The 27,494-nt window shown below is 46.0% G+C and overlaps 1 protein-coding gene across 1 annotated transcript in view; it reads right to left on the bottom strand.

Annotated features, from left to right (window-relative positions):
• TCERG1L (transcription elongation regulator 1 like) overlaps positions 1-27,494 on the bottom strand; it is a 1,143,777-nt gene that overhangs the window by 954,593 nt on the left and 161,690 nt on the right. The window contains exon 4 of the mRNA XM_085606206.1: positions 24,959-25,150. Coding sequence (XP_085462332.1) covers positions 24,959-25,150 — 192 coding nt within the window. The remainder of the gene's footprint in view (positions 1-24,958; positions 25,151-27,494) is intronic.

Raw genomic sequence — 27,494 nt, 5'->3', positions numbered from 1 at the left:
TGAGATAATTGTATAGAAAAAAATTACAAGGGCCTTAGAAGATAAAATTGAAAGGAACAAATGCATTTAAAGTTTTGAAGGAATATATTTCTTAATTAAATGTTCTGAATTTATGATTTTGGTGCGATTTTAGGAAGCAATTCTCAAAAGTGCTCACCAGTAGATTAATTAATTGTGGGTGAAACAGGAATATAGGAACACTATGTATGTGCTCTAACTTTAAAGCATAATTTCACATGTACAGTTTATGCTGTGAATGCACATTTTGCAAAGCACACATAGCCTACACATTAATGTACATGCATATATAAAATCACATAATTATTGATAAAGGGTTATGCTCCTCTATGTGAAATCCTAGACTTTACCTTTCTAAAATCCTCAAAAAGAAAGGCATTAAAAACGTGTAACTTTAAGTTCCCGTGCCCTGATGTTTTTATTATATATATAGCATTGGCATGTAAAGAAGGAACTTCACAGCACTATGGGTGACTAAAAAGGAGGTGGTCAGGAATATGACCCCCACTAATCCTCAGAACGATTGCACCTATAGGAATTATAATTATAATTGTTATTATTATTATAAACAAGCATTTATAAAGGCCTGCATTCAACTCACAGGCATGATGGCACTAACAAACTGCCTACAGCACACAAACTATCCCTGGTTATGGTCACATCTTATATCAATTCCTGCTGTTACTTTGGGGAAGAGCCAGGTTTATAGGATCCTCCTAAAGCTATAAAGGTTTCCCTCAATCCCAAAGGATGGCGCAACTCGTCCCAGAGCTGGGCAGCCTAAACCCAGAAAAACCTTCTGCCTGAAGTGTCATCCTGGAGTGTGGTCACCTTTTAAGTACAACAATGGATTGCTAGATCCTAAATCTTTGCACGGCTTCTCTGAATTTCATGAACTCACTTTTGAGACAGAGAGAGGATGGTAAGAAAGATCCAAGGAAAACGTATATTAATACAGTTCTGCCAATAAACCATCTATATCTTACCAGATAGAGCAAGAGCTTTTTTGTTAGGCAGAATGTAGGCATCTGGTCAACCTTCATGGAGCCAAAATTAAAATGGATTTTGGCCATGCATATAAAAATGGCCCTGACCTATTATGTGGTATGCAGCCAGAAAAGTGGTAACACAGCAGGTTTGGTAAATTAAAGTGCTTCAGGTTACGAATAAGTTTGGTAGCAGAGCCGTGCATGCTTTGGAATCTGATTGTTATTTTATCTGGAGACCTCTGTGGAGTCCATTGCAATCATCAATGTAGAAATGATCACTACTAGGCCCTGGAGATGTGTTAATGAGGTAGAAGACAAGCTAGGCTTCAACAGAGGATTCATATGTAGTATAAAGATGTTAAGTGTATATTTTAAGCAGTGTAATTACTTCAAAAAAGCTCATTACCTGCAGCATACAGATGTAGGATTGGATTGATTTCCTATATCCTCTTTCTAAGGCTCTTGGTCGATATTTCAGAATGCAGAGTTCCTGCAATTTTTTAAATTTTTCTGGCTTGGTCCTAAATATGGCCCTGGATGCCATTTAGTGATCTCAAGTCTGGAAGGGTATAAGTTTGAATTTACTCTGGTTTTCATGAGATGTCATAATTACTAAAAGCAGGGGTCTCTCTAGAAGTGACCTCATGAGGGATGGAAAAAGTCCTCAGGGCTAAGGGTATGTTGACAAAAGGATATTTATGAGGCGTGTGTGTTGATGAGTTTGCGATAATAACCATCTTTAGGATTGGTATAATTAACTATTTGTATTGGCAGCGGTTGTGACACAAGGGTGCCAATTCCGATCCGGTAAAAACCGGGTACGAACCGTCGGACGGAGCCTTTTCTCCGTCCGACTCGTACCCGGTGCGAAATCCATCCGAAAATGCAAGTACGATTCATACGGAAACACCATTTCCGTACGATTCGAACAAAACACCGACCGAACAGAAACTAAACACAATTCCGATCCTGAAAGGAGGCGACGTGACGTCGGTACGCATCCAGCCTACGTTTCACGAACCAGGAAGTACGATTCGAACCGACGTCATCCCGCACGGAAAATATTTACCGGCTGCCAAAAACTGCCGGGAAATCAGGACGACACACGCAAGGAGCAGCTGGACGCGACGAACAGACATGGACCCGAACCTACGTGCCATCCCTGCCCTCCTAGCAGTCCACCTGGCGTACAGGAACCGACGCAGACGCCGCAGAAGGTCAGCACAACAACCAGGGGCAAAGGGGGGGGCAGGGGCAGGACACACAACACCAACACATGGTACCAAATCACACATGGCCTGGACATACCTGACCATCAGGGCCTGGTCACTTCCAGGGGGTGGGGGCGAGGCCAGCAACGCAAGCGTCCGCCACAACGGAAGTGGATGGTCACGCGAACCGGTACGTACCCTACCCAGGCCGCAAGAGCGTGGGTACGGAACGTACCACGCTTCCCCCTACGTCACTCCAACAATAGCGGTACGGCCCGTACCCACGTCAGAAAGGCCTTGGTACAGCTCGTACCAGCATTGCTGGGGTCATGTAGGGGTACGCGTGGTACGACCCGTAGCCACGCCCCCAAGGCCTGTGTACGGTGCGGACCCCACGGCCCCGCAACAATGGTGGGACGCACCGTACCCACACACCAAAGGCATGGGTACGGCCCGTACCCAGGCACGCAGAGCGTGGGCAGGGGTATGTACGGACCGTACCCCCACCCGTGGAAGTACGGCCCGTACCCCCACCCGTGCATGTACGCCCCGAACCCCCACTCGTGTATGTACGCCCCGAACCCCCACCCGTGTATGTACGCCCCGAACCGCCACCCGTGTATGTACGCACCCAAGCGCCACCCGTGTATGTACGCCCCGAACCCCCACCCCACCCTGGTATGTACGCCCCGAACCCCCACCCGTGTATGTACGCACCCAAGCGCCACCCGTGCATGTTCGCCCCGAACCCCCACCCCACCCTCGTATGTACGCCCCGAACCCCCACCCGTGTATGTACGCACCAAACCCCCACCCGTGTATGTACGCACCAAACCACCACACCAGCCGTGTATGTACGCACCAAACCCCCACCCCAGCCGTGTATGTACGCACCGAACCACCACCCGTGTATGTACGCACCGAACCACCACCCGTGTATGTACGCCCCCGAACCCCCCCCAGCCGTGTATGTACGCACCGAACCACCAGCCGTGTATGTACGCACCAAACCCCCACCCGTGTATGTACGCACCTAACACCCACCCCAGCCGTGTATGTACGCACCGAACCACCACCCGTGTATGTACGGACCGAACCCCCACCCCAGCAGAGTATGTACGCCCCGAACCCCCACCCGTGTATGTACGGACCGAACCCCCACCCCAGCCGTGTATGTACGCACCAAACCACCACCCGTGTATGTACGCCCCCGAACCCCCCCCAGCCGTGTATGTACGCACCGAACCACCAGCCGTGTATGTACGCACCAAACCCCCACCCGTGTATGTACGCACCTAACACCCACCCCAGCAGAGTATGTACGCCCCGAACCCCCACCCGTGTATGTACGGACCGAACCCCCACCCCAGCAGAGTATGTACGCCCCGAACCCCCACCCGTGTATGTACGGACCGAACCCCCACCCGTGTATGTACGCACCTAACACCCACCCCAGCCGTGTATGTACGCACCGAACCACCACCCGTGTATGTACGGACCGAACCCCCACCCCAGCAGAGTATGTACGCCCCGAACCCCCACCCGTGTATGTACGGACCGAACCCCCACCCCAGCCGTGTATGTACGCACCAAACCACCACCCGTGTATGTACGCACCAAACCCCCACCCGTGTATGTACGCACCAAACCACCACCCCAGCCGTGTATGTACGCACCAAACCACCACCCGTGTATGTACGCACCAAACCACCACCCCAGCCGTGTATGTACTCACCAAACCACCACCCGTGTATGTACGGACCGAACCCCCACCCCAGCAGAGTATGTACGCCCCGAACCCCCCCCAGCCGTGTATGTACGCACCGAACCACCAGCCGTGTATGTACGCACCCAAGCGCCACCCGTGCATGTACGCCCCGAACCCCCACCCCACCCTCGTATGTACGCCCTGAACCCCCACCCGTGTATGTACGCACCGAACCCCCACCCCAGCCGTGTATGTACGCACCGAACCACCAGCCGTGTATGTACGCACCAAACACCCACCCGTGTATGTACGCCCCCGAACCCCCCCCAGCCGTGTATGTACGCACCGAACCACCAGCCGTGTATGTACGCCCCCGAACCCCCCCCAGCCGTGTATGTACGCACCGAACCACCAGCCGTGTATGTACGCACCAAACACCCACCCGTGTATGTACGCCCCCGAACCCCCCCCAGCCGTGTATGTACGCACCGAACCCCCACCCGTGTATGTACGGACCGAACCCCCACCCCAGCCATGTATGTACGCACCAAACCACCACCCGTGTATGTACGCACCAAACCCCCACCCGTGTATGTACGCACCAAACCACCACCCCAGCCGTGTATGTACGCACCAAACCCCCACCCGTGTATGTACGGACCGAACCCCCACCCCAGCAGAGTATGTACGCCCCGAACCCCCACCCGTGTATGTACGGACCGAACCCCCACCCGTGTATGTACGCACCTAACACCCACCCCAGCCGTGTATGTACGCACCGAACCACCACCCGTGTATGTACGGACCGAACCCCCACCCCAGCAGAGTATGTACGCCCCGAACCCCCACCCGTGTATGTACGGACCGAACCCCCACCCCAGCCGTGTATGTACGCACCAAACCACCACCCGTGTATGTACGCACCAAACCCCCACCCGTGTATGTACGCACCAAACCACCACCCCAGCCATGTATGTACGCACCAAACCCCCACCCGTGTATGTACGCACCAAACCACCACCCCAGCCGTGTATGTACGCACCAAACCACCACCCGTGTATGTACGCACCAAACCCCCACCCGCGTATGTACGCACCAAACCACCACACCAGCCGTGTATGTACGCACCAAACCCCCACCCCAGCCGTGTATGTACGCACCGAACCACCACCCGTGTATGTACGCACCGAACCCCCACCCCAGCAGAGTATGTACGCCCCGAACCCCCACCCGTGTATGTACGGACCGAACCCCCACCCGTGTATGTACGCACCCAACCCCCACCCGTGCATGTACGCACCGAACCTGCTATAAGAATGGGGTGTGCAAAACACCCCCAGCAGTGCCCAGACACAGGAGGGGTGGGTGCAGGGTCCTCCCAGCAGTGCCCAGACACAGGAGGGGTGTGTGCCTATCACTCCCAGCAGTGCCCAGACACAGGAGGGGTGTGTACCTATCACTCCCAGCAGTGCCCAGACATCGGACAATATACCCCATCAACAAGTTCAGTGACCTACAAGGGTGATACCCCAGATGCAGGCGGAGCCATCGCTGAGCCAGCATGGCTATATTGAAAGGCAACCCTCACACATCCAGGAAATGTAGGCACAGCTCAGCACAGCATTTGGGAGACACCCTGCAGGAAAAATGGCCTGGGCCACAGAGGACGGAACACACCTTGGGACAATGTCACCATACAGTGAGAGCAAACATGACCAAATACCATTTGCAGAGACCTTTGTGATGGCACGCAGATGGCAGGGTACACCCCATGAGCAGCACACTCCAACATTTCACAGACCCCTAACACATTATCACCACCCCAACGCAGGGAGCACCAGCACCAACAGCAAGTCCAGGAAAGCATCAGTGTGCAAAACAAAAAGAAAAGGCTTTATTCAGCAGGAAAATATATCTGAGAAAATGTCCACTATGTACAAGGGCCATGGGCCAGCCCAACAGCAATGTCCGGGGGGGGGGTACACATCGGGACGTGTGTCCCCTAGCTTGCCTGCACAGTTCACAAGTCCATTTCATCCACAGAAGAGGGGGCATCAGGGGGGAGGGTGGAAACAGGCACCGCAGGGACAGGAGGGGAAAGGGTAGGTGTTGTGGGTGCAGGGAGGGATGAATCTGCCACAGGGGGGGTGCCAGCGCCAAAGGTGGAGGACAGAATGGCGCTGCACACGTCGGCAAGTTCCCCCAGCGACTCCCCCGTACCCAATCCAACCACAGGCCCCAAGGAGGGGGGGGGGGGCAAAGGGATGGGTCGCAGCGCCACTGGGGGAGGGTGTGGACAGGGTGGGGGACTCAACTCCCCTGGCCGGGTCCCGCCTCCACCGCTTGCGGGGTGGTGTCATCCTGGGGCTGGGGGGCACACTCGCAGTGGATGATGCTGTCACTGACTGTTGGCCAGGAGAGCTAAGGGGAGTGGATTTGGAGGGAGTGGGTTGTGTGGAATGCGGACTCCCACTGTGGCTGCGTGTTCTACGTTTCCCCCCCGACCCAGTGGGTGTGCCTTCCTCACCCTGTGTGTGCGTGACAGGAGGTGTGCGCTTCGACTTCCCTGGTGGTGTGGTGCCTGTGTCTGTTGGGGTGCGTGCACGCTGACGTCTGGATGTGCGTGGGACAGGCACGGGAGTGGGAATTGTGGATGGGGCAGGGGTAGGGGGTGTTACGCAGCGCTGCAGGAGATCCAGTGCTGCAGTCAGTGTGGAGTCTATGGACCTCAGCAACTGCCGTTGGTCAGACTGCGCAGCCGACATGCCCTCCATGTATGCCTCCATCTGGGTCAGCACCTGGGTGTGGGCATGGAGGACATTTAGCATCGCAGTCTGACCAACCTGCAACTGCCTCAGGATGTCCACAGACTCCGCACTCACCGCAGCAGTGGTGACAGGGGCAGGGGGTGCGGTGCCTGGCAGGAAGGAGACATGTGGGGACCGAGCACGGAGGGAAGGGCCACGAGCATGTGGGAGGCCGGTGATGGAACCTGAGGTGGCGGGGGGATGTGGAGGGCTGCCATCAGCTGGGGGGGCAGACTCCGCCACCTCTGGGAGCTCAGCCTCGGACCCGTCTGCGTCATAGTCTGTGTTGGCAGTCAACAGGTCCTCCGCCTCACTCCCTTCGGCCTCCGTGCCACTCCATGTGCCAGACAGGACAGCACTGCTGGTACTGGTGCTCAATCTCTCCTCCCGGTCCGTGCTAGTGTCTCCTTCCGTGTCCCCCGGCGATGCTGTGGGCAAGGTGAAGAGACAGGAGAAAATCAGACACCTGTACACTTATGTCACATGAGTCAAATATACATAGGTCACATTGCATAGCCTGAAAAGCAACAGGAGTAACACCTACAAAACAATGTACACATGTAGGCCATGGAACACACAGTTTTTCTACCCACCATGCCACTGAGACACAATGGAGATCATGACACAACAGCAAATCACTGCACCTGAAATTTTAGAGAGGAGTCAGCCTCTGGGGACAAATGTGCACAGCACCTGCACCACACTGCGTCGTCAAAAAGGGATGAGCATGAATCATATCCATTTACTCTTGCCGCATGCTGCAAAGGCAATACATGAAACCAGGCCACACATGACAGGGTCACTGCACCTTGAGCGTATGTCCAGTCAAACATCACACACAGGCTAAACCCAGCAAGGAGGATGAAGCTTCTGACATGTAGGCCTTGTACGCACAAACCACCCACACCTGAGACAATCTCATTGAGACGGAGAAAGTATGTACACCTCTTACTCTGGGATGGAAACACATGGCCTCCACTAATTCATGACTGTACACACACAGCCCCTGGTGGCCATGTCCACACATCATTGACAGGCAAACATCATCAGATTGTCTCAACAACACACACAGGTAATGCCCACTGTGAGTATGCACAAGCAAAATGGGTCCCCCTGTACAGTGGACACATGTAGCAACCTGTAGGTCCTAACAGTTGAGCCCAGGGTACAATGCCACCCTACGCAACCCATGGCAAAGACACAGTGAATGGCCATATTGTTGGATGACGCACATGATACCTAGGAAGAGGTGCCCCAGGGCACAGTAGTGCCCACACTCCTCCATGGTCCAGGATGGACATGACTGCAAATTAAGCAACCGTCCCTGCACTTAGCAGGCCTCCCACTCAGGCACATCATGTCAGAGGGCACACAATTGGACATGCATGCTGGAAGGCTGTACATTTTGGAGACACACCCCTATGTCGTGATTCACAATCAGTGCCAAGTGACATGGACACCACAATGACTGAAATTGGCCATGGCACACGCAAGGTCCCCATACCTGTGGCACATCACCCCCACACATGATGCTGATAGCATAGGGCACCTGCATGAACTGCCTGCCTAAATAACCTTGTGCAAGAGTGGCGACAGACCAGGGAACACATTGCAAGGAGGGGAAGGGAGGGAGTGAGAACAACACTGTGCTACTTTGTGGAGAAGTTGACGCACTGCACAATCAAACCCTGGCAGTGTATCCATGCAACTGCACACTTACATTGGCTGGGGACACACAACTGACACACATGTACCTACCCCCTTCCTGCTGCTGCCTCTCCTGTAGGCGCCTGTCCATATCGGGGAAGACCACCGCCAGCACACGCTTCTGGATGTGGGTCAGACGACGGCGGCCACGGTTCTTACGGCTCTCAGGTGAGTCCCCCAGCAGGAGCCGTGCAATCCTCCTCGTCCAGCACCGGATGTCCTGCCAGCGTTTCCTCACCTGAGACAGGCTCCGCCTCCTACCCTCTGTACCCCTCACGGCACTGACGGCTTCCCTCCAGATCTCCCCCTTGGCAATGGCGCCTACCTGTGAGGATGCAAAAGAGAGAATACATTAATCCACATGAGCAAAGACACAGAGACACACATATAGAACAATCCTCATTATGAACAGGCCATGGTATGCATGCAACTAATTGCACCTTTGTCATAGGGACATTATCCACTGTGGAAGGCCAAATGCACTACGTGCCAGTGGAAGCACACGGGTGGCATGAGGGGTACCACACACTCACTGACCAGGGATCACACTGTGCCTCACAGGCTACACCAGGATTATGTACAGCACCTCACAGCAGTCACCTGCCCCAGCACACTGATGCTACCTCAGCAGAGTACACAGACATACACAGGTACAGGACAATCACATGGCATTGCCAACTGCGGGTACACACCTCACTCTGCCCATGTGCCAGTAGACGGGGGTGTCACAGGTGTGGGGCTGGCTCAGCACGGCATGCACACAGCACTGCTCCCACTCCCAGCATCGACCACATCCTGTGTTGTGTTGGTGTTTTGTGTGGCCTGTGACTTGGCATGGCCCTGATTGATGCATGGGGCATGGAGGCGCCAGTGGCATGTGTGTGTTTGTGGAGTGTTGTTGTTGTGTCCGGTGGTGGCTTGGGGGGGGTGGCATGCATGATTGATTGTGTATGGCATCCCCCCCATGTGAGGTGAGTTGTTTGTGTACTCACCAGGGTCTGGGAGTCCTGGCAGTCCGTGTAGTCCCTCCACCGCCAGCGTGGACATCACCTTCTCCTCCCAGGGATGGTATTGTACCGGTCTGGGGGGCGGCCCTCCTCCAGTGATGTTCCCCTGGTTGTGATTGTCAGTCATCTTCCTCTTGACCGTCCTCCGCAGATCGTACCACCTGGATTGGCACTCGTGCCTGGTCCTTCTGGTTGTCCCAACAGCATTCACAGAATCGACGATCCTCTGCCACATGGCGGTTTTTTCGGATATGCTGGTCTGTCTGACCAATGTCCCAAAGAGCTGTGGCTCGACTCTGAGGATTTCGTCGACAAGGATCTCCAGCTCCTCCTTTGTGAACTTTGGATTCTTGGTGGTGGACATGGCGTGGGGTGTGGTTGTGGGGGTGTGGGTGTGGATGGCTGTGGGTGTGTGGGTGTGGTAGTGGAGGTGTGTGTGTGAATGTGATGAGGGGGTGTTTGTGTAGGTGGTTGTGTGAAGGTATGCAAGTGTGAGGTTCAAGTATGGTGGTGTGGGTCGTCTGTGGGCTCTGGCAGCAGTGGGTCTGTTGCAAAGGCTCATGGTTTGTGTGTGTGGTCCATTTTTATTGGTCCATTTGTGGGTGTGGCTGTGTTTGAAATTTGTGTGGGTGTGTTATGAGGAGTGATTGAGTTTTGGGCCTCTGTTTGGCAGTTTGGCAGTTGCAGGTGAGTGTATGTGATGTTTGTGGGGTTGTTGGGCCTGTTTGGTGGTGTGGGGAAACTCTACTTGACTCTCCTTGTGTAAATATGGTTTGTCCGGGTTCAGTACGTGTTTTTTTGGCGTCAGTACGGTCCGTACATGCACTGGTGGGGGTGCGGTCCGTACATTCCCTGGTGGGGTGGTGGTTCGGTGCGTACATACACGGCTGGGGTGGGTGTTTGGTGCGTACATACACGGGTGGTGGTTCGGTGCGTACATACACGGCTGGGGGGGGTTCGGGGGCGTACATACACGGGTGGTGGTTCGGTGCGTACATACACGGCTGGTGGTTCGGTGCGTACATACACGGCTGGGGGGGGTTCGGGGGCGTACATACACGGGTGGTGGTTCGGTGCGTACATACACGGCTGGGGGGGGTTCGGGGGCGTACATACACGGCTGGTGGTTCGGTGCGTACATACACGGCTGGGGTGGGGGTTTGGTGCGTACATACACGGGTGGTGGTTCGGTGCGTACATACACGGCTGGGGGGGTTCGGGGGCGTACATACACGGGTGGTGGTTCGGTGCGTACATACACGGCTGGGGGGGGTTCGGGGGCGTACATACACGGGTGGGTGTTTGGTGCGTACATACACGGCTGGTGGTTCGGTGCGTACATACACGGCTGGGGTGGGGGTTTGGTGCGTACATACACGGCTGGTGGTTCGGTGCGTACATACACGGCTGGGGGGGTTCGGGGGCGTACATACACGGGTGGGTGTTTGGTGCGTACATACACGGCTGGTGGTTCGGTGCGTACATACACGGCTGGGGTGGGGGTTTGGTGCGTACATACACGGCTGGTGGTTCGGTGCGTACATACACGGCTGGGGTGGGGTTCGGGGGCGTACATACACGGGTGGGTGTTTGGTGCGTACATACACGGCTGGTGGTTCGGTGCGTACATACACGGCTGGGGGGGGTTCGGGGGCGTACATACGCGGGTGGGTGTTTGGTGCGTACATACACGGCTGGTGGTTCGGTGCGTACATACACGGCTGGGGGGGGTTCGGGGGCGTACATACACGGCTGGTGGTTCGGTGCGTACATACACGGCTGGGGGGGGTTCGGGGGCGTACATACACGGGTGGGTGTTTGGTGCGTACATACACGGCTGGTGGTTCGGTGCGTACATACACGGCTGGGGGGGGTTCGGGGGCGTACATACACGGGTGGTGGTTCGGTGCGTACATACACGGCTGGGGGGGGTTCGGGGGCGTACATACACGGGTGGGTGTTTGGTGCGTACATACACGGCTGGTGGTTCGGTGCGTACATACACGGCTGGGGTGGGGGTTTGGTGCGTACATACACGGCTGGTGGTTCGGTGCGTACATACACGGCTGGGGGGGGTTCGGGGGCGTACATACACGGGTGGGTGTTTGGTGCGTACATACACGGCTGGTGGTTCGGTGCGTACATACACGGCTGGGGTGGGGGTTTGGTGCGTACATACACGGCTGGTGGTTCGGTGCGTACATACACGGCTGGGGTGGGGTTCGGGGGCGTACATACACGGGTGGGTGTTTGGTGCGTACATACACGGCTGGTGGTTCGGTGCGTACATACACGGCTGGGGGGGGTTCGGGGGCGTACATACACGGGTGGGTGTTTGGTGCGTACATACACGGCTGGTGGTTCGGTGCGTACATACACGGCTGGGGGGGTTCGGGGGCGTACATACACGGCTGGTGGTTCGGTGCGTACATACACGGCTGGGGGGGGTTCGGGGGCGTACATACACGGGTGGGTGTTTGGTGCGTACATACACGGCTGGTGGTTCGGTGCGTACATACACGGCTGGGGGGGGTTCGGGGGCGTACATACACGGCTGGTGGTTCGGTGCGTACATACACGGCTGGGGGGGGTTCGGGGGCGTACATACACGGGTGGGTGTTTGGTGCGTACATACACGGCTGGTGGTTCGGTGCGTACATACACGGCTGGGGGGGGTTCGGGGGCGTACATACACGGCTGGTGGTTCGGTGCGTACATACACGGCTGGGGGGGGTTCGGGGGCGTACATACACGGGTGGGTGTTTGGTGCGTACATACACGGGTGGGGGTTCGGGGCGTACATACGCGGGCGGGGGGTGGTGGGGTGTTCGGCGCGTATGCGGGCACATGTCTCCATGGTTGCTATGGGAGTTCGGTTCGGACGGTGTTTTTTGCGTACGGTTGTGAAATGGGGAGGACGGGAGGGATCGTACTTGCGCAGTCGGACTTTATTTTTCCGCACGGTGGGTTTCTCGCCCGGGGACGTGTCGGTGACTTTTCCCGACCCGAGGACGTGTGGGGAAATCTTCCCAATGCGATTCGTATGGACTTTTTTCCGTTCGAATCGTACTTGGCAGTTTGTACGCTACTTTGACGATTCGGACGGAAAAAAATCCGGATACGAGTCGGACGGGGAATTTTTTTACCGGATCGGAATTGGCACCAAGGTCTTTCTTCATTGTAGAATGATCTTAATATTATCTTCCTGAAAAATCTCACGAGATCTGTCTGTAAATCAAAACAATTTACTCACAAAGGACAGGCCCCGACTTAACAAGGAAACAGCATTTGAAGATAAGATGTGTGATGATAAATTGAAAATGGGAATATCTTGGGAGTCAGTTCATCCTGAGATGCTCCTCATTAGTCGTGCTTCCGGCGTGCTCGCCATACTCCTCTGCACGTCAATTTACACACTATAAGAGGCTCACTCTGCTCCGTTCACATTAACAGGTATGAGTCCTTATGATCGGGCATTTATTCCTACATAATGTCTTTACCTACTGATGTTTTGACTGCCATTCCATTCTTAAACCTCACTTTAGATCCCCTGGACCCCATTCGAGTAACAGTGGCAATTTCTGTTGACTTTGGGAGCCTATACAATTCTTACACAGGTAATATTGAGTCTTATGAGATTTACTCCTATCCCATTCACTATGCCCCCTGATTTTTTTTCCCATCATTTTGGCAGATGTTTTCCGGAACTTCGAGTTGGTAGTCGTCGTGGGAGAATAAGTCTTGGTATGCACGGGCCTGTTCAAAGTCGATCAGAGCCCAAAACTTCAGGATTTTTCCTTTTCCTGAAGAAGAGTGCACTCTGATGCCAGCCAAGGTTCCAGGACCTGGGGAGGCACCTCTTCGGGATCAGGGACTCACTCTAGCAGAGGAAGTCAGCGGGGAAGTAGTTGTGAGGCCTCTGGACATTGCTGTGTCCCTGTATCTTAGAAAAGGAGGTCAGGTAATAGACTCTTGGAGTCACTCAGATAGCCTGGGATGAAGGGAGTAGGTTCAGTCTTCATTCTCAGATATCTTTTTTTTTTTTTTAATATTTTTATTTTCATCATCATAGTAGGCACATAGATACAATAAGACAAAAGCATATATAAAAATATACATCAACCATATGGTGAATTCAAAAAGAAGAGAAGGGAAAGTAAGTAAGTAAATAACATATGGAGGAGGAAAGCAGCAATCATAAAGTAAACAGATAATCATGAAGGACCATATAAGCACGAATTGAGGTGATCGCCAAATGATATAGAGTGATATGATCACGAGGGCTCTAAAAAACCTTACAGCTCAAATCTACATAATCACAAAGTCAATGTAAAATATATAATATATAATCAAAAGGACATTGGTCGCCAAAGTGCTTCTAATTTGACCAGGGAACGAAGTCCCCTTGTATTTGCCAGGGCAGCCGCTAAACCATAAGTTTCTTTAATTATCACCCAAAAATCCTCAGCCTGAGGAGGTGTGGGGTAAATCCAAGCCCTAGCAATAGCTAATCTAGCAGCCGCCATTAAAATTGAAAAGAGACGTGCTGAGCCTGAATTGTTTTCTTTGCAGCCCAACATAATTTCAAGATCAGTCAATGGTTGATTCAATCCAAGTTTTAAATGAAGTAACTGTTCGATTTTCTGCCAAAAGACCGTCAGTGAAGGGCACGAAATAAACATATGTAACAGATCGGCAGCGTACAATCCACATTTAGGGCAGTATTTTTTATCTCCCACCATATTGCCTTGATCCCATTTAGCAATTCTAGCCGGCGTGTAATATAACATACAAGTAATACGTAGTTGCTGGAGTTGCAAGTTAACAGAGTGCACCGAGTCCTTTACATTAGCTAATGCTTGTTTGATCATACTAGGAGAGACCACTATACCCAGAGTTTGACTCCAACGTTCGGCTAATTTTACACTACCGTCTAATTTAAAGCTAGATAGATGAATGTACATCATACCTATTAGAGACTTGGTCTTTCCTCCATATATACAATCCCAAACATTTGACTGAATGAACTCAGTTGCGACAAAACTTGTAGTTAAATAGTCTCTTATTTGCAAGTATTTGAAAAAAAAATTTACCGGTAGCTTATACATTATACGCAGATTTTCAAATGATTTAATTCCTCTCTCATTATAGATTTCGCCCAAGCATGAGATCCCATACTGACTCCAAGATTTGCCAGCCTGATCCTGAAAGATCTCAGGGAGCAATGGATTCCCCCACAATGGAAATTTAGTATGGATTTTTGGTAGTTTACACTTGAGAGACATATCTCTCCATATAGCCACGATATCCCTCAGAGTCTTAAACTTGACTCTCTTAAAATAATTTGGGTCGTTTATTCCATACAAAAACATGTCCCTCTGATTACCTAAAATAAGCTTGAATAATGGGTCAGACTGGTCCAAACCCAACAAGCAACGAAAACGACCAATAAATGAAGCCCAGAAATATATTTTAAAATCCGGGAAGCCCACTCCTCCTTGTTCATACGAAGATTTAAGTAGCTCGATTGCTCTCCTAGGTTTTTTATAACCCCATAGAAAGCTACTACAAATGCCCTCAAGTTTTTTGAACAAATTGTTAGGGATTTTCAACGGGATGGAACGAAACAAATATAGGAATTTGGGAAGTATTTTCATTTTTATTAAGTTAGATCTGCCCAGTAATCCCAAAGGAAGCCTGTGCCAAAATTTAAACAGCTTAGTAGTTGCCTGTAAAAGTGGTAGATAATTGATGTCTATAATCTGTTTAACATTAGCAGTTATTTTTACCCCCAGATAGGTTACAGTAGTGCACGCCCCAGGCATAGCATTTTGAATCCCTGCTGTAGTAAGTACTTGAGTTTTGTTCACATTCAGCTTGTACCCTGAGACATTGCCATATTTCTCAGCTTCGTCTATAATCTTATTCACGGCCACTCTTGGGTTAGTAGCATAAACCGCTATGTCGTCAGCATATGCTGTGAGTTTAAGTTGAAAAGTGCCGGAAACCAACGAATCAATATATGCACAGGATTGAAGGATACGTAAAAATGGCTCTATATATAGAGCAAAAAGTAGTGGAGACAACGGACAACCTTGCCTGGTCCCGCACAAAATCCTGAATGATACTGACCTAGAACCCATATAAGAAAGATTGGCTTGTGGGTTACTATATAAAGCTTTTACACAGGACTGGAACTGCTTACCAATACCTATCTTTGATAGAATAGCCCATAAAAATTGCCATCTGACACGATCGAATGCTTTTTCAGCATCTAATAAGATCATACCAAAATCAATTTTCTTTTGCTCTGCATAGTCGAATGAGCTAATAGCCATGTTGACGTGGGCCGTAGTATCCCTCCCTAATATGAATCCGTGTTGACCTTTAGAAACTAAATCCGGCATAAGCGGGGCTAAACGAATTGCCAAGATCTTAGAAAATATCTTCGCGTCCGCGTTGATAAGAGAAATTGGCCGGTATGAACCAAATTCAGTTGGTGGTTTACCCTTTTTTAAGAAGAACACGATCTGTGTCCTATTCCATGATGCCGGCACCTCTCCATTAATAGCTACATATTGAATCACGCTAGTGAGAGGTAAGAGTATAATCTGTTTGAAAGATTTATAAAACTCTAATGGTATCGAGTCAATACCAGCCGCTTTCCCATTAGGCAGTGATGTTAATGCAGATTCAACCTCTTCTAACAAAACCGTTTCTTCTAATGTAATAATTTTCTCGTTATCTGCAGATTGGAGGCCGCAATTATTAATATAACCTAGTATCTCGTCTTGATTAGAGGGCCATGTCAAAGAATATAGCTGTTGATAGAACTGCAAGAATTGGTCTAAGATATCCGATCTTTCCGTATATAGTATCCCATTTGTTCCCTTAATAGCATCAATCTTAGTTCTAGCTATTGCCTCTGCAGTCTGATATGCCAATACATGTCCTATATGCTCCCCATACTCATACTTCTCTAACCGATACTTACTGTAATTTGCGGCCATTTTTTCTCTTAAGTTTTTTTTAACTGCAACTCTTGCATCAATTAAAGAAAGAAACATACTTTCCTGAGCCTTTAAATCCTTATTCTTAACCACCTTCACATGTTCTCTCTCAATGTTACGCAAATTAAGTAATAAATTCCCCATTTCGCTTTTTCGTTTTTTATTCTGTAAGAGAATATATTTCTGTGTAATGCCGCGAACAAACGCTTTCATAGTATCCCAAACAATTATTGGGGATGCGGAACCTGTATTTATTCTAAAAAAATCCTCTAATTGCTGTGTAGTACTCAACAGATATTCATTATCTGTCAGCAAGTACCTGGGGAAGGAGAATTGCCTAATCTCCTTATCTTCGATTTTAACCTGAAAAGAGAAAATAATAGGGTTGTGGTCGGAGGTCACCCGGGGGCATATTTCCATTTTTGATGCTATGAGTACGCTATCAGACACCAGGGCCATGTCAATCCTAGAGTATGACTTATGAGGAGCCGAATAGTAAGTATAGCCCGGTATTAAAGGATATATATGTCTCCAAGCGTCCTTAATGGACTGAAGCCTCATCATTTGTAGGATTGCTCTGCGTGTTTTACACATTCTTAAGTTGCGCCTATTCCCCGTAGAGTCTATATGATAATCTATGACGCAGTTGAAATCCCCCATAATTAATTTTTCCCCCTCCCAATTTAATAATTCCAAATTGAGGAATTCGAAAATAGCAGGGTCGTCCACATTAGGGCCGTATACGGCACAGATCACATATTTCTTACGCCCTATAACCAGCTGAGCTATTGCCCAACGCCCCCATTGATCAGCCTGTTTGTTAATGACTTCGCAAACAAACTTTTTATCTTTTAAGATAGCTACTCCTTTAATAGATACAGTTTGAGTGGTACTAATAATTACATCTAACCCCAGATCCGCCAATAAATTCCGGTCTTTGTAAGACAAATGTGTTTCTGTCAAAACCACTAATTGGGACTGATACATTCGTAACTCCTCACGGACTAGCCTTCGTTTAACTGTACTATTAAGGCCAGCGACATTACAGACCAGACACTTGATCCAATTCATGATTAAGTTTTGTCTTTTGTGTTAATCCTCCTCCTACAATAATAATTATCAAGAAAATTGAATGAGCTATGACATATGGTTTATTATTTATACTGCGCAAAACTAAGAAAAGTCTTCCCCACTCTTTAAAACCATAGTGCCCCAGTGATGACGATTTTCTCCCCCCCTTTAACCTCAAACTCCCTCCCTGACCCTCACCGAACATGATTCAAATCTGGGGGTGACACCACACCCCGTCTCCTAGAAGAACCCCCCCCTTATTAACAACTGCCGCTGGAAATGGCAGCGCTACAGAGCCACAGCCCAATAGGTCAACCCAACCCTCCCTTGTTTCTAATCATAATCATAATCATAATCATAAATCATAATTCACAGTTTCTACAAGTTTCTACAAGTACTGCAAGAAAAAAAAAAAAAAAAAAGGGAGGTAAACGAGAGAAGAAGAACCAGATATCACGGCCTCAAGCAGAAACACAGTCCTCTGGGGAACAACTCAGGCCTCAAGCAGCAGGGTAGTCCTCTGGGAATCAAGGCATGCCTCAAGCTGTAGGGCAGTCCGCTGGGGACCAAGGCAGCCTTTCCTTTTTTAATGTCCACAGGTCCAGGAGTGTACTGAAGAGTGGCTCTGAAGGTCCAATATTTATATCTGGTGCCAGCCTTTGAACTGGAGGGATTCTCTATACTACCCCACATCTAGTTCTGGAAAATAATTACCTTCCCCTGTCAAGGCTCCAAGAAATCTGGGGGTTATAATAAACTAATGTCAAGTTCCTTTGTGTGTGTTGGAGGAAAGCCCTTTGAAATGTAAGTAGAGCAGGGAACAGCTCCACCTCCAATGATCCAGGCAGAAAGGCCCATCCTGTCTGTACCCTGTCGCCTTTCTTTCACTATCAGGCAGGAATACACAAACCCCAACTTCAGAGCCATTCGCAGTCAAAGGAAGGCACAAATATTAGGGACAAGAAATTTGCAACTTTTTAAATTGGCATTTTCAGAATTGTGACCTCAAGTCCAGCTTTACCATTACAGAGGATTTTAAATTACAATTAATTAGAGTCCAAACATATTATTCCTACTTGTTTCCAATTAAAAGTTATCACTTATCAAATGTAATAATGTAACCCAGTGTTGGTGGATGGGAAAACAGGCATTATAGTTATGTAAAATGACTTTAGGAGTTTTTCAGTACCAGGACATGTACAAAGCAAGTGCACATGTCCTACTTTATAAATACCATACACCCTGCCTTGTAATTCATTAGGGCCTACCTTAGGGGTGACTTATACATATTAAAAAGGAAGTTTTAGGCCTGGATAAAGGTTATTTGTCCAGGCCGAAATGGCAGGTTAAAACCAAGCTACAGGCTGCAGGGGCACGCCTGAGACATCTTTTAAAAGGCCACTTATATGGGTGGTATAGTGAGTGCTGCAGGCCCACTAGTAGTATATAATGTACATGCCCTAGGTACATGAAGTACCATTAACTAGGGACTTACAAGTAGATTACATTAGATGTAAACCAATTTTACCATGTTTTGGAGTGACACAACTGGTATGTCACAATTATGTGACACATCTGGACGAGTTAGTATGAAGGTACTTTGCATTGCAACAATGGTTAACAAAAAAGGATTACATCAAGATGGATTGAAGGCTAAAACAACTTTAAAAAGTACACTTAATTAGGTCTTGCTAACATTTTAATGAAGCTTACGTAATCCATTGCATTTTGAGGATTTTGCATTATGCTCTTTACAGAAAAATCATGAAATTATGCCATAATATCACCTGGAGCAATTATGCATCATTTGTGTTAAAAATTTACCACTTACACAACATTCATGGTAACAATTTACAGCAAATGCACTCCAGCAACAGAATGCAAGTGGCTTTTTTGCCTGTGATTTTGTTTTTTGCACAATTTTGTAGCACAAAATGTGTTCTTGCATCAAAAAGTGATACAGGGACGCAGTTCACAATGAAATATATTGCTAAAAGATGGACTCATATTTGCTGAGATTTTACCCTAATTACACAAACGCAAATTGCAAAAATTTCACACACTTCTATATTTAATCACACTTTAGAGGCAGTGGAACCAATATGAATCATAGAATTGAAGACTCATAGAATCAATATGAAATTTAGTTAGGGAATTGTCTTAAAGTGGAGCTTAAGCTGCTTATGGAAAATTGAGAGTGAGAGCAGTTTTCTGAGATTGTGAGCTCCAAGTCTTTGTGGATGCCTCAGAGAAGGAATGTTTCAATGCAGTAGTTTCTCAAATTTAGGAGGTTTGGGAAAAATTATCTTCTGTATTCTAAGATCACTGGAACTACCATATATATTAAGTACATCTGTCAGCTAGTCACAGATGTTTTCTTTATGGTACTATGCATGATACAGGATATTTAAAAAGTGATTCTGGCTGTAATGAGTAGTCATTGGAGATTTCTAATTATTGGAGTAGTGTGATTGCATTTACCAACAGAGTAAACCAGTCTCACAGTCATATTTAGCTGTAGTCTGTATGGAGCAATGTATGTTTGACTGATTACTTCTAAAATGGTGCTTCTCAAGTCTATCCTGTTTTCAGATGAGGGCGATGAGGTATCTGATTGTGTTCAAGGTATGCTAGTTCATGAACATATGTGACAACATTCCACATATTACTTTGAATCTCACTTATAGTTTTACAGTCTTCCATCGTCTGTTAACATTAACACAATAAGAGGAGCATAGACGCTCATAAAGTATGAGCCATTAAAATTGCATTGGTACCATCAAGAAATCTTAAAAATGTAATCACCAATGATTCAAATATAGTTTTATGTAATCCTAGGATAACTTAGAAATCGTAGCTACCACCACATTGCTCCTCTCTAGCTCCACACAGATTACCAATTTGTGACAACACACCACTAGCTTCATTACTGTACCAACAACTTTGTTTCTTTAAAACATATTCTCACTTCCACCTCTATAAATCTACAAGTGATCTCCAACTCATGGTATTGATATATCTATTTATTAAAAGAAGGAAATCCAATATATTGCCATTTGTGAATTACTTTGATGATGGTTTTAAAATGATAATTAGCAAGGGGCGAGGAGTGTCTTGTCTTATTCCATTGGGAATTTCCATGTTTGACTGATTACATCTAAAATGGTGCTTCTCAAGTCTATCCTGTTTTCAGATGAGGATGATGAGGTATCTGATTTTGTTCAAGGTACGCTAGTTCATGAAAATGGATGTATTACTAAACCACTACCACTTTTACAACGAATGCCTTAACCACGAAGGCTAAACCACTACCAAAGCTAAACCACTGCGTTCTTTACAATGACTTACTAAACCACGAAAAATAATCAATTTCCATATTACCCGAATCTACCACTACATTCTCTTAAACGCATGTTTGAAACACGGTACAAAAATGTAATTATATTAAACATGTCTTTTTATTTAAACATTTTTATGTATTTAATCTTGAAATTTTCAATCTTAAAAATCGTTTTTTACATATACTGACAAACTTACAAAATGACACTAATGTACCCTAAAAATCCATAAAATATAAATCCATCATCTTTTTTTTTGATTTTGACTAGAATGCTAACTAAATTAAATTAACACCAAATGCACTATTTTAAACTATAGTGAAAAAGCAAGCTCTTTCCGAAAAAAAAATAATTTCTAAATAGATTGTTTATCATTTTTCATTTGTTTTATGATTAGACTTAATTAAAACATTTTAAAAAGGCCAATCTTCATTTTTTCACCACTTCAAATGTGACAACCAGTCGCATTTTGCACAGATCAGGATCGCATCTTTGAATAACAAACTAACAGTGCCATCTACGGGCCTAACACAATAAATTATAATAAAGACTAATATATCGAAAGCCTGAGAGCATTCCCAAAAACACTGTTCCTTCAACATGCCACCAAGCAGGATGAAAGCTGGCTGCTTCCCCACACTCCTTAGAGTCTGCCAGCAAGGAAAGCTGTAGGGGGCGGAGGGGAGTAACTGCCACACAAACTGAACGCAATGTCAGGCCTTAGCAAGCCTCGTTGGTTGCCAGCCAGCTGGCGGAACTACAGTTTCCCAGGGTCAAAGAGGGGTGGGGGGGCGGAGAAGAGTAATGTGCCACACAATATTCCAGGACCAGGCACTCCCATTTCCAAGAGTCAAAAAGGGGTGGAGGGCGAAGAAGAATAACGTAAAAACGTTTTCCAGAGAGATGCCAAGCATAGGTTTGCCTCCCTAATTTAAACAAAGAGAGGTGGGGTGGTTTAGGAGTGTCGGGGACAGCAAAAAGAGGAATAGCGTGCCATAGTTTTGCCTCCCTAAGTGGGGACAGCAGTCCGAGTTGTGGTTTAGGAGTGTCATGATTTAGGAATTCGTTGTTTGGGATTCCTCGTTGTTCGGACTTCGTTGTTCAGGTAAGTCATGATTTTAACTTTGTTGTTTAGCATGTTTCCCCATGAAAATATGTTACAACATTCCACATATTACATTGAATCTCACTTATAGTTTTACAGTCTTCTATTGTCTGTTAACATAAACACAATATGAGGAGCATGGACGCTTATAAAGTAGGGGCCATTAAAATTGCATTGGTACCATCAACAAATCTCAGAAATGTAATCACCATTGATTAAAATATATTTTTTATGTAATCCTTGGATAACTAGAAAATCATGGAGTAGCACCAAATTGCTCATCTCTAGGTCCATACAGATTACCAATTTGTGAGAACACACCACTAGCTTCATTACTGTAACCATAACTCTGTTTCTTTAAAACATATTATCACTTCCACCTCTATAAATCTACAAGAGATCTCCAACTCATGGTATTGATATATCCATTTATTAAAAGAAGGAAATCAAATATTCAATCAAGTTTCTCTGTTAATTAAAAAAAAGTCCAAGCAATTACAGCATTTATGAAGACATGAAATATTGAGTAGGTAGTCTTGACTTGCAATAGTACTGATTTAGTGTCAGTGAAATTAAGGCACGGGGTGTTTGATATTTGCAGTAATCCCCATCAAAGTAAATGAGCATTATGTTTATATGTTAACCAACTACAATATAAAAGATAACGCCAACAATTACACCAGCAGCAATGCTTATTATTTTTATACCAAAAAATGATGGGATTTGATTATGAGACTTACTCCTATTTATACATTTTTTGAGGTTAATTTAGCCTGATAGATCCAGATAGTAACCATCTGGTAACAGATCACTGGCCCATACCTAGTTGTAAAATAATTATCTTGTATCTTAAAGGACATATTGAAGGTAAAAAATATACATTATGACCTCGGAAAATGGCATGGATTATTTTCCTAGGGAAAAATTCTAAAATTGATTGTTTTTATGCTAGTAAAATTACTATGATTTGTGACCATTTAGGAGCAATAGAAGATAATGGCATTACGTAGCTGCTTCCCCAAAGACTGATAAAGATAGGCAAAGGATTTCTCCATAGCAAAAAAAGGTTTTCCCTGTGAATAGAAAAATGACATAGCTCCAGTGTGGTGGCATTCAAATACAAGTAATTTTACATCATGTATGAATTATGCTTGTGGAAGTGTGTTGCTCTGTAAGCAACAGTAATTTACAAATATCAAAAGTTCAAAGTTCCAAATATAAAAAATGCTATGTTTGTGTGAATTTAGTGCCAAAATGTTTACAGTATGATTATTTATCTCCTACTTTACCGCCACATTCTCCTACCTTGCCTCCAAGCTCTGGAAAACCCTGCCCCTCCAACTCAGGCAATCAGAGTCGTTGACCCTATTCAGGAAGGATCTCAAAACACCTTCACTCCCAGACAGATCAGCAGCCCCCTCCTCAGCACCTTGAAACCCTCACCGGTGAGTAGCCACGCTATACAAACCCCTGATTGATTGATTAATTGATTGATCATGACCTATTCGAGACCCTGTTATCAGGATGATTGCTGCTGGAAATTGAAAACTATATTCACACCTTGCCATTTGTGAAATACTTTGATGATGGTTTTAAAATGATAATTAGCAAGGGGCGAGGAGTGTCTTGTCTTATTCCATTGGGAATTTCCACTACCCTAGTTATTCAGGAGCATTATCCCAAGGAAATTCCTATAAAAGAAAACAAACAATCCTAGCTATCGCTAACAAGATAGATATCCTTAGGAGAGGGATGTTTTCATAATCAAGAGGTGGCCCATTCTCAAGCAAAGAAAAACCCTGGCCCTCAGTTTAACATATATCTGATATTATAGCAGACATTGTACTTAACTGTGGGGTCATTATTGAACTTGCCTGTGCATGTGTTTATTACATAGATTAATCAATCATCAACAAAATAATACAATCAATTCTTCATTTAATAGGGAGACAGAACAGCAAAATAGCCTCTTACACCATTTATGTAAAAGTATAAAATGAGTAGACATTTAAATTATTATTTTCAAAAGTTGAAAATACATCACCTTCTAAACGACTCAATTGTCATTTGCTATGAAGGACAGTGAGGAAAATAGGAACACCTTATCAATGGTAAAGAGTTTAAATATGTATGATAAGTATTACAAAAGAAATGAGCACCATGGGATGGGATCCAGGAAGAATGGAAACGATTGGGGGTTTCTCTGCTTTAGGCAATAAGACTGTTTACTGGTACCAACGTTAAATCTAAAGGGTTTGTCCTTTAAAGAATATTCAGTTCATTTTAAAGTGATCTTGGTCATTTATCATCTGACATACACCATAGAAAAATATCTATTCCCAATCTATCTGCTGTCTTTATAAATTGATCTCACTTGGATTCTTCAATCAATGTATACAGCCATGTTGTGATTTCTGCCAGCAGAAACACAATCGAAACAAACTGTTTTTATTGTTTCCAAGTTGGAAATACGAGTTTAGTCAATCAAATTATTCACAATGCATTTTTAATTACAGAGTTCAAGATCACTGTTTAGTTACTTCACATTCAAAAATTACCAGGAAAACAGAGTAGCAAACAATTATCTTACAGCTCTGTGGAATTTTAAGTAACAGAGGAACACCTTAGGAATTTTACCAATCAGGATTTCAACTCATATTTGAATAATAAACAAACTAAACACTGACATATTTCGTCAATGAAATAGGTATTTAGAACAATGAAGATGCTTACAGTTTCCTTAAGTCCTATACACACCAGTAACAGGAATTTAATAAAATACCATACATCCTGTCTTTTTTCGCACAATGATTTTAGGACGACTACTTGGGTAGGGTAAAAAACAGAATGATTTAGACAATGGTTAGTTTGCCAGTGCCCTCAAACTCAAGTTGAAGTTAATATGCAACGTTGTCATTCTTCAATTGATTAGTTCATCTAATTTTTACCGTAAAATGTAGGTATAACATCATCTGATATTATCTTACTTGAAAAAGGTGCTGTCAGGACTGGTATTTTGATTGGTGACAGAGTCAAAACACAGCAGGGTTGGACGCTGGATGTGGATGGTCCATGATTTGTTTCTGAATCCACTGCCATCAATGTTGCTGGAGATGCCGTGGTTACTGCAATTGTCTGGTGACTGCTACTCACTTGTTTCAGACTAGCCCGGCAACCTCCTGTTATAAAAGGGAAAAAGTGTAATGTTTACTTTTAAAACGTAGATTCATATTTCCAAAGCCTTTTGGCAATGTTTACCAGACCCTAAAATCAAACCAATGAGTCTGACGCTTCAGCAAACCATTAAGACAGAAATGCACTTGAATTGCCCTATTTTCCCTGCTTATTGCCACACCATAACCATTCAATTGCTTTAACAGCAGCATTTTAAAATACAATAGATATAGAAACCCTCCTATTGGAAATTCTTATTAAAAAACTTTTAAATCAGGGGAATATAAGCAAAGAAATTCAAAACTAAACACATAAGCAAAACAATAAAAAAAACATTGTCTAACTAGGACAGTATGAGCAAAAGTATGAACTAACTGTAAACCAGTGTGTGATAGTATGTTTTACAATCTAATCTACAACAAACATTTGTTTGTCCTAAATAAATGTAGACTTTTTTTTGTTATTGTTCATCAATAATGTAGAAACAGTTTAGGGGCTCATTTACTATATTTTAACGCATGGCAGCTCAGCAAAACCTTCCTGCTGCACTGCCGTGCATTAAAATAAAAGGGCTGGTTTGTGCTGTATCTATAAGATACAGTGCATTCCTGCACAAACAGATATCCGTGTGCCAATGCACACCCCCATGCGTTATGTTTCAAGAGTCCCTGCATTACAGGGATGATTGTTTTTGTGCAGGAAGCTACACCTTCCTGCACAAAAACCATCATTGATGGTATGTTCCTCTTTCCATGTGCGCTTCAGATTGCAGCACGCATATAAAGAGGAAAAAACAAGGATAAATAAAAGTAGATTTTCTCGTTGTATCATTATAAAATATTGTAAAACTGGGAATCTGTCAAGTTCAATGGATGTTGTGCGGGAACACCCACAGCAACACCCATGAAATGCCCCTTTCACATAGAGTAATGTATGAAAGGGGCCCATATATACAAGGCCATAAAAAGTCAGGCATGGTGACTTTACGTGTCCTTGTAAATATGGCCAAGCCAATTGCCCTGCTGATGCGTCAAAAAAACATGACTCACCAGCAGCACAATGGTCTTATAAATGAGGTCCTTAATGGAGACAATGGTTGATGCGGTGTAATAGTGATACATTGGTAGCGGTGCATGAGTGCTAGCGTTGGAAGATGAACTGAAGATGCTGCCAGTGAATGGAAGATGTTGGTAGAGATTGATGTAGGTGAATAATAACTAGTGGGAAAATGGTTGGAGTTTTATGCATGTATTCCCCCCAAAAATGTGCTATGTCCCTACTTACAAATAAAGAAATATGTTGTGCTAACTTTTCCCGCGTAGTATGTGTGCTGTGCAGCACAGATACAGTGTTGGAGAACATTTTTAGGTCTCTCCTAGGGAGCGCTTGCGCTGTCTCTTCAAGACATTCTGTATTCAGGATATGTGGATAAAGCTCCACTTACTTCCCACTCATGTTTTTAAATGGCTCCTGTCCCTGTCCTTTGTAAATGGTGGCTTTTCATTGGTCATTAGGCTTTGTAGTCCCGCCTTAGTACCGCCTTGTCTCTTCTTGTCACCTCCCCTGAGGACACCCCCTGTTACATGTGCTGTTACGCTGTAGGATTTTAATTACAGCCTCAATGCACTACTTTCTTAAAGGTCTTCAGATAGGACACTCACTTAGTCCTAAACTAGATTGGCAGTGATTACTCACTAGTACATCTCACATTTATATTAGACCTTCCATAAATTTGCCTTAATCAGCTCCACATAGAGTACAACCTAATCTGGAATGAATATAATAACTATTTTGTCACATTTCAAAACTAATTGTACACATGGAAATAACTATTTGAATGTACTTGTGGTACTGTCTTGCATGCAAAGCATTATGTGTAGGGTAGATTTGCCATATCTTCAAAGTTTATGATGCTCACTAGGGACCTCTAGGCACAGTTTGTGCTACTGCACCTACACAAGCAGTGCTGGTGCCTTGCTCACTAGGGACATCTTGACGCAGCTTGCTGTACTGCATCTTCCACATCTCATTTATATTAGACCTTCTATAAATTTCCCTTAATCAGCTCCACATAGCGTACAACCTAATCTGGAATTAATATAATAATTATTTTGACATATTTCAAAGCTACTAATTGTATACATGGACATAGCTATTTGAATGTACTCGTGGTACTATCTTGCATGCAAGGCATTATGGGTAGGTAGGATTTACCATATCTTCAAAGTTTATGATGCTCACTAGGGACCTCTAGGTGCAGCTTGTGGTACTACACATAGACAAGCAGTGCTGGTGCCTCGGTCACTAGGGACATCTAGGTGCAGCTTTCTGTGCTGCACCTACCACATC

The sequence above is a fragment of the Triturus cristatus genome, chromosome 1_2, assembly GCF_964204655.1.
Source record: "Triturus cristatus chromosome 1_2, aTriCri1.1, whole genome shotgun sequence".
NCBI lineage: Eukaryota > Metazoa > Chordata > Amphibia > Caudata > Salamandridae > Triturus > Triturus cristatus.
The sequence above is the reverse complement of the archived record's forward strand: the minus strand, read 5'-3'. Positions and strand labels throughout refer to the sequence as shown.